Here is an 8662-nt window from a genome sequence, read left to right on the forward strand (position 1 = left end):
GCGGTGTCCGAAGCGGCTCCGGTGTGATGGAGGTTCCCCTGCTTGCACTGCTTTTTGCTGACCAGTCCGACAGCTGGATCTCTGCACCAGTCTTAGCCCTCCCACTCTTTACGCTTCCCAGGCATGGGATTCCCAGGGGGAATGTACCCAAGGCTTAATGGGAATGTTTTTAGGAAATGCATCTTTGCGTTGCTCCTGGCCTTGATGCAATGCAAAATCAGCTTGGTTCATTGCAACAGGTAACAAGGGGCTTGTCTCACCTGAGGTCTGGGGGCTGTGTCTGGAAAAATGCATCTCGGAGCTGGAGCAGGGTTTGGCATTTGCCTTCCCAGCACTGTCATCCTCCTCCGGCCCCTCTGCTCTGCTGCCGGCCAGCGTTCCCCAGGTCCGCTGCCTGTGCCCTGAGCAGGCAGCGCTGGCATTTCTCATCGAACTTCATGGTGCAAACACCAGCGTATGACTTCCCCGGGTGCCCTGGGTGGCTGCACTGCTGCATGCCAAAGGAGTGAGCGCAACCGTTTGCAGCATGTTGCAACGTGTAGTTAAAATTGTGAGCAGATTCACGGAGGCGGTTGCTTTTCTTTCCCCGTGTTTTTAGTCAGAGACGTACCAAGAGGACATTTACCCGATGACTCCAGGTACGGAGCCAGCCCTCACGCCGGATGAATGGCTGAGCGGGGTGAACAGAGGTAAAGTCACCGGCGCCGTGCTGGGCGGGCGGCACGGAGCCCCGAAAACGGCTGGGCAGCGGGACAGGGCCGCAGCCCCCCTGACCCCTCCCGCGCTCTGCCCTGCTCAGATCCCATCCTGATGTCGCTGAAGGAGGGCTACAAGAAGACATCCAAAATCGTCTTTAAGGCACCGGTGAGGGAGAAGAAGAGCGTCGTCGTTAACGGCATAGACCTGCTGGAGAACGTGCCGCCCCGGACGGAGAACGAGGTAGGAAAGCGCGGGATGGGGACGGGGATGGGCGCTGGCTGCGGGGACACTTTTTGGGTGCATCTTGGAAAACTCCCAAACTGAAGCGCCTGGGCACTGCGTTTCCCTGTGGCTTGAAGCATCCCGCTCCGCATTAACCACAGAGCACCCGAAAGCAGCAGCGTTAAGCTCCTAAACTTAAATTAAAACCCTCCTTTGGGAGCAACATGTGGAGGTGCTGGGGAAACGTCAGCACTTGGTCCCGGAAGGAATTTGTTTTGCTGGAGCTGAGTTTGCAGATTAAATGCATAGGGTATTCCCAAGCCGGAGGGTGAAATATTAAGTCCGCAGGAGCGGGCAGCACGGCAGGTGAAGTCGTGTTGCAAAAGCAGCCGAGCTGCGAAACAGCCCCAGCGTGGCTCCGGAGGCCGGCAGGAGGGCGAAGCCCCGGGGGCGAGCGGCCGGCAGGGTCCCTCCAGCTCCCTCCTTCCCTTCCAGCTCCTTCGGATGTTCTTCCGGCAGCAGGACGAGATCCGGCGGCTGAAAGACGAGCTCTCGCAGAAAGACATACGGATCCGACAGCTACAGCTGGAGTTAAAAAACTTCCGCAACAGCCCGAAGAATAATTAACTTCCAGGGACGTTTTATAAATGAACTTTCTTTGTTTATACTCGCTCTTTAATTTTGTTGTATCCACTTACACAGAATATGAGCCAGAAGTCAAGTGACCTGCCAAGAGCCCGCTCGCTAACTGGAAATACGTCCTCCCAGTCTTGTCTAGCACTAAAACCGCTATAACCGAGAGCTACTGCATGAGAGGCGGCTGGGGTCCCTGTGCCCCAGCAGTGGTCTCGGAGTAAGTAGACGAGCAGTGTCCCCTCCGGCGGGATTAACCGGCACGGAGGAGCCGGGGCGACGGCAAAGCGCGATGCTTCGTTGCTATTAATTTTTTTTTTCTATGCAAAAATGTGACAGCGGGTGCAGAACTGGAAGGGGGTGTGGGAAGGGCTTAATTCACTACAGGACGCTGCCACCGGGGCAGCCCAGGACCCTTCCCGTGGTGGCGGTGGTGCCGGGGCTGCGGCACGGCCGGGCTTTGGCAGGAGCAGCCCGTGAGCATCAGCAGCCTGAGAAGGGAGCTGCTCCACATGTGTGCGTGCAGCCGGGCACATGCACCTAGGTCCTTTAAAATCGTAAAAAAAAAAAAAAGAGGCTGGGTTTCCCAACCGGGGAGGGATTTTTGCTCCCTCTGCCTCTGCAAAGAGGGACTTACCCTCCTCCTTTCCGCTGGGACACAGGCCAGCGCCGTGGGGAGGGAAGGATGGCACCCATCTCGCCCCGCCACATGGACCCAGCGGGTGCTGGAGCTGCGCGGGCGCTCGATGGGTTCAGCATGTGCGTACAATCACGGTTTTTGTTGTGGATTAGGCCTGTAGCACAGGGAACGACACCAAATACTGCTAGTTTACTTATATATATATATGTATATTTTCACTAAATCAAGTTGCTGAAGTGCCCAGCACTACCAGCGCAGCGGTTTCTCCTCTCTGTTATTTTACGTTGTGCCCCGCGCCCCCTGCTTCCCCCCCTTTATGTTACATGTGCTGTCATTGCCTATTATTTATGCTACCACGGAATAGTGATGAAATAAAATGTTTTCAAGATACCAAACCCTTGCCCGCTCCTTTGTGTCTTTGCCGAGGGGCCGTGCACGAGCTCTGGCCCCCACCCGAGAGGGTGCTGGGACCTAAAGGGGCATTTTTGGGTGCACACAAAGGTGTCCTCTGCTTGCACTGCAGCTCTGCCCTGGGGGTGGGAGGTCACGGCAGCGTCGAGCGGTGCTGGCCGGAGGCTCGGCTCGATGCTGTGGGATGGCTGCGCGGGGCTTGGGTGTGCGGCTCGAGGAGCAGAAGCCCGGCTCGCGCAGGGAAGGAGGCACTGGGAGCTGCCCTGGGCTGGGCTGGCTGCTTCGGGCTCCCCTGCGAGGCGAGCGAGCGGGGAGAGGGATGAGTGAAGCAGCCAAAGACGAATCATAGCATCGTAGAAGGGTTTGGGTGGGAAGGGACCTTTGAAGGCCATCCAGTCCAACCCCCCTGCAACGAGCTGGGACACCTTCCGCTAGATCTGGCTGCTCACAGCCCTGTCCAACCTGACCGTGAATGTTTCCAGGGATGGGGCATCCACCACCTCTCTGGCCACCCCGTGCCAGTGTCTCACCACTCTCCTTGTAAAAACTTTTTTCCTTATAGCTAGGCCAAATCTCCCCTCTTTTAGTTTAAAACCAGCACCCCTTGTCCTATCGCAGCAGGCTCTACTAAAAAGTCTGTCCCCATCTTTCTTACAAACCCCCTATGCCGAGAGCGGCCCCAAACGTAGGGGTTCTGCGGCTGCCCCGGCTCCCCCCCGCTGCCGCAGCCCGGCGTGCGCGAGCCAGAGGGCGGCACGAGGGATGCTGAGATGGAAATTGAGCTTTAAGCTTTATTTCTTTTTTTTTTCTGTGTTGAGGAACGTGTTATCATTTGGTGTCAGGCCTGGAGTTTCCTAGTTTTCTCGTGTCTCATAATTGGAAGGAGAAACCGCTGTTAAAGCAGGGCCCGGCTGCTTTGTGCAGAGCGGCGATGGCTTGGTCCTGCCTGAGGTTAGTTATGTCTTACGGCCTTGTTCAAAGGGGGGGTGTTGGGACCTATTGCACTAAATTATCTCTTGTAAGGGAAGAGCCAACGCTTCTCCAAAGGCCCTTGAATCGATACAAAATGAGCCCAATTACAGCTGCGAGCGGTGATGATTAATGAGCCAATTAGCATATCTGCAAACAGCAGCACGAATCCAGCGGCGGTCGCCGCCTCTGTTGCAGGTGAGGGGGATGCGGGATGGCTCCGGGTGGGCTTCAGCAGGCCCCAGACCTTTGCAAAGCGTGCATACCTTTGCACAGCATGCATACCTTTGCACAGCATGCATACCTTTGCACAGCGTGCTCACGGGGTTGCCAAAATGTTTGGGATTCCCCAAAAACTCTCCAGCCCGAGCCGTGGCTGTGCGGTTTGCAGGGCAAACCCTTCACCAGGTTCCCACTGCTCCTCTTGCACCTCTCCTCCCAACCTCCCCTCTCTCAGTAGCAGCTCGCGCTTCTCCCAGCGTTGCCTCCTGCACCATCTGGGCGCTATTTCAAGCAGAAAGGCCCATTTTTGGGGCACTTGATCCATCCAATTTTAGCACTGCTGCAACCCGATGACTTGACCACGGATCGGGGGCCCCGCGCAGCTGGGGGCAGCCCCCCCTCGCTGCAGGGACCCGCGGCACCACCCCGATCCCGAGGGTTTTGTGCCACTTGGGACCTGCGGGACGGCTCCCGCCAGACCCCCGGCCCTGCCCTTTGCTCTTGATGAGCCTGTGCTGCCGTTGGGGGTTTTTAGATGCTTCTGGGTAGTTTGCAGTATTTTCCAGGGTCTAAATGAGTCTGTAACCTCCCAGCTTTTTTTCTCCCATCCTTCTTGCAGACATTAAGGTTTCTTTAAAGCCTCCCAGGTGCTCCCCGGTCCTGCAGCATTAGCAGAGCTGATCCCTCGCTCTCCAGCACCAGGAACTTTATCCAGACTCAGTAAATCACAACTATCTCATTTATCTGCAGCATTTCCCAAGCTGTCCCCATCCAAACCCAGGCTGAGGTCTCACCCGTCCTGTACTGCTGGTAATTGCCATTACTTCTCCATCTGACATCTTCAGGGATAACAGGGTTTAAAGAAAAAGGCTTAAAGATCTCAGCTGTCCGCAGCAGACAGCCCCTTCCTTCGTCAAACCCAGCCACGGGGTGATTTCTTTCCTACTTTGCTTTTCCCCTCCGTGTTAGCGCTGTCCCTCTGTGCTCAGCCTTATCAACCTGACCTACTTTCGGCTTCCCAGAGGTTTCGCTTTGTTCGAGGCTCGGCCTCCTCCTCTGCTTCCAAGCTGCAGGATTATTGTTAATTCTGCTTTCCAACATTTTGTGGATGCCTGCTTGAGAAGATTTCTGGTGATTAAAACCCCCCTGAATTTATAGATGAAGATACAAGATCTCATTTTTGAAATCTAAAAGGAAGAAAATGCAGAGGAGAAGCCGCTACGGGTTTTGTTTTAATTAAATGGGAGTTTCCCATCAATTTGCGGAGGATGATGCCGGTTCCTCCTTTTTCTGACAGGCTTAAAATCAAGGGGTGCTTTGCGCTCGCAGAACTTGGCCCCGCTTGGTTCAGCAGCGCCAGCTACGCACTCCACTGGGAGTTCAACCCCCTCACAGCAAAAAAATTACTAGAATTTTTTACAAATGTAGTGCATTTTTAGAAATTACACGCTGCTGCCTTTTGACCTAAAGCGAAATTCCCAGAATCCAACCTTCCCATCCCCTCCTGGAGGCTGTCAAACACCAAAAGGGGCATTTGGTGCTGCAACGGAGCTGAAACGGCACCAGGATTTGTGCGGCGGACGGCTGCTTCTCTGGGTGTCCCGGCGAGCGCCGGGCACGTGCCACATGCCACAGCAACCCGCTTCAGCCAGATGTGGCCGCTCCAGATGTTCCGCAGCATCCCTAAGGGCTCAGCAGCCCGTCGCCTGCAGCCAGCTTCTGAGCAGCACTGGAAAATCACAGGAAAATCAGCAATCACAGCAAAGGTGACCTACAGGGACACCTGGAGCGTTCTCGCACGGGAGAGATGCTCGCCCGACGCTGCCTCTGCTGCCGCCTCCCTTCTCCGTGCACGTTTGGCAGTGCCAAGTGTAATGGAAAAATAAAAACCCCAAACAGAAAGTGTTAAAGCCTTTACCAAAAAGTTCTTCATCGGGTTTTTATTGGCTCTGGGCAGAAGGAGCAAAACCAGCAGCGACATCAACCAGCTGATAGCGGCGAAGTCGCACGGTGACGTTATCTGAACCAAGCGAGAACTGCCCAGCTGAACAGAACCACAGTCAAAACACATCTGGAAAAGCACCAGTAGGAGTTAATGGGAGATGCTCAGACAGAAAAAGCGGTCAGGTTTTCCAGTTCAAAGGGGAGCGATAACTGCAGCTCCTGAAGCACACACGTACGTACTCCGACTCCAGCCCGCGTCCCACCCTGCCCTTATCCCCCCCAGCATCAATCCCCCCCCACCCGTCCCCTTGCCCAACGCACGAAGCAAACCAGCAGCCGAATATTTAAATCCCGCCCTGGCGATTCCTGCAGCCGGGAATCAGGGCGCTGCTGCTGCCAGAGCCTCGCCTGGAAGAAGGGCGAGCGCTGTCGCAAGCGAAGCTGTGGGTTGCGCAGGGCGATTGCTTCACCCGCCACCGCGAAGGAAGCGTTCGTCAGCGCGCAGCAGAGCAGGAGAGAGGGGGAGAGCTTTCCCGGCTCCGTTTGGGGAGGTGGGAAGAATTATTTGCAGGAGCAGAAGAGAGCGGCGAGCCGGGATGAGGGAGAGCCTGCTGCCCTGGCCAATTTGGGCGCCGGGAAAGCACCGAGGCCCTTCTCCCAGACCTACCTGCTGTCAGCCTTCAGCGAGCGCCGCTCCTTCATCCCGTTCCCAGGCTGCCCACTTCTTTCTGCTAGAGCCGAGCCGTCGGTCGCGGTCCGGAGGGGCTGGCAGGACGCCGGCAGCAGCCGCAGGGCTGCGGGGAGCTCCCGTCACCACAAACCCAGTGCCGGGGCGTCCTCCCTGGCTGCAGAGACGGCCGCTACCAGCCCACACCTCTGCCCAGCCTGCGCGTTCGCTGCTGCTGCAGGTGTCAATAGCTAAAGCTGTTGTGACCTCCGGGAAGCTGAGAAAGAGTTATTTTCACATCAGGATGAGCGCCATGCAGCTGGATCCTTAATCAAGTCTCATTTTTTAAGTATTCTGCAGCACATTTCTTCCCTTAACAACGGGGACTGAAAATCCTCAGCCATCTCGCTCCTAGGGCCGAGGTCTGTAGTCATCAGAGATTTCTAAATTTTAGGACAGGACGATTCATTCTTACCGAAACATAAGAGATCTTTAAAGACAATTGTAAGAGAGCCCTGGTCGAAGCAGGGATTGTCCTGCAGAGAACGCAGGCAGCGATTTAATCCCAACCAGAGCATCGCAGGGCAGGACAAGACCCTAGACCGCCACTGTTCCAGGGATCCGCTTCCGACAAGGATGGTCAGCTGTTGCAGCTGGCCGCAGACCAGCGGATTTGCCCCTCTCTCTATCCAAATCTCAGTTCAAAGTGATCTGCAACATGTATGTGGCCAAGCAAGTCACTGGCCCCACCTCGGCCAAGAGGATGAAGGAATAGCTTTCCCTGACTGTCACAAATTCCCAAGGAAATACCATTCAAACCAGTGGAGGGGGGCCTGCGGCAGGGTCCAGGCAGAGCCAGCAGTCATCTCCTCCTGTGTAATTGGATAACGTTGACAATTATCTGGGCTCGGAAAGCTTTCCTGACCTTCACCGGAGTCCCGCGCCCTTGCTTTAACCTCCACAAATAGTTCAGATATTAAAGGATTATCAAATCAAGCAAGGAGAAGCCATCCTCGGGGAAGCCAGAAATGCAAACACCGAGGCCATTGTGCTATTAAGACCACACGGATTTACAGTCCCCATACGTTCAGCTTGGCACATGACAATTTTCACCAAGAGCATCTTGTTCCCCACTTGTGTACGCTCCTTGACAGGCACTGCGCAACCCCGAGCAGCACAGGAGCCAGGTTTTGTCTGCGAAGAGGGGTGGGAAGCCCCAGCAGGACATTTTAGGAGGGTTCAGCTTTAGGACAGGCTCAGGACAGCGAGGCAGAATAAAGCACCCCGGGAACAAACTCTTGGGATTTCTCTGAAATCGGAGCCAAGGGAGGGCTCTGCTTTTCCATGAAGGTTTCCCCCAGGACCCGACAAGTTGCAGGTGAAGCATGTTTCACGCTACACCTAAGGATGAATCCACAAAAGAGAACGGTTTGGGCATCTGGAGAGCACCAGGCTCCGGCCCCACGGCCCCAGCAGATCTCTCAGCCCTAGACTGCTGCGTGACCAGGGCGCTTCAAAGTACGGCGCGCAGAAAGAGCCAAGCGGCACAAAAAGTTGGCATTTGAGTGAGCTTAACTCTCCCATTCTTCATTTCTGTCAGTACTTCTACCTGGGTTTTCCTGCTGAACTGTTATAAAATACCGGGGTTTGGGCTTTTTTCCGAGAGTTGATAAGTTGCAAAGTATCTTTGCAAGTTGCCAAGTATCTTTAGCCGGCACCTACGTACGCACAGACCACTTGGAGAAACAAGCCCTTGGTTCTCAGCGTGACAAGACCGTACTTATAAACTATGAAACATGAAATAACTATGACATCACCCACACTGGGCAAACCCCATTTTCGTCTGCAGTGGCAGTAGGCAGCCAGACGTCACTCTGTCACCTCCCAGCACAGAGTCAGGACCTTGCTGTTCATCAGACACCCGCCTCCCCTCTTCCCTCTCCCAGGATTAGCGCTTCAGCGGAGCCCAACAGCCAGCAAGACCCTGCTTCACAGGGACGGCAGCAAAGACTAGGGATGGGTAGCAAAGGCCTTACTGCCGCAGTTTTCTTTGAGAAACCTCACTAATTCCAGAGTCAGCTTTGAAACAATTAACAGTACAAAGAGCAGAGTCACTTAAATAACACCTGGGCCATTCAGTGCTTACACAGGGTGAAGAGCTGAAGGGTTTCCGAGTGCTTGCGGGGCCAGCTTGCTTTGCAAGCCCGAGGCGGCTCAGCAGAGCCCACGGGTGACAAAGGTTAACCCAACCGTCA

General features: G+C 55.1%; 1 protein-coding gene across 6 annotated transcripts in view; it reads left to right on the forward strand.

Moving 5' to 3' along the window:
* Window positions 1-2580, forward strand: part of CORO2B (coronin 2B) — a 44387-nt gene extending 41807 nt beyond the window's left edge. For 3 of the 6 annotated variants that reach the window (XM_087744305.1, XM_087744306.1, XM_087744304.1), the window contains 3 exons: window positions 599-689; window positions 800-939; window positions 1417-2580. In XM_087744305.1, the coding sequence (XP_087600431.1) occupies window positions 599-689; window positions 800-939; window positions 1417-1548 (363 nt within the window). In that variant the 3' untranslated portion in view covers window positions 1549-2580. The remainder of the gene's footprint in view (window positions 1-598; window positions 690-799; window positions 940-1416) is intronic. The other 3 variants (XM_087744303.1, XM_087744307.1, XM_087744308.1) reach the window with 1 other exon arrangement.
* Window positions 2581-8662: the final 6082 nt, after the last annotated feature.

Source organism: Nipponia nippon, unplaced genomic scaffold (assembly GCF_047370975.1).
Source record: "Nipponia nippon isolate SJK-2023a ecotype South Korea unplaced genomic scaffold, ASM4737097v1 scaffold_9, whole genome shotgun sequence".
Lineage (NCBI taxonomy): Eukaryota > Metazoa > Chordata > Aves > Pelecaniformes > Threskiornithidae > Nipponia > Nipponia nippon.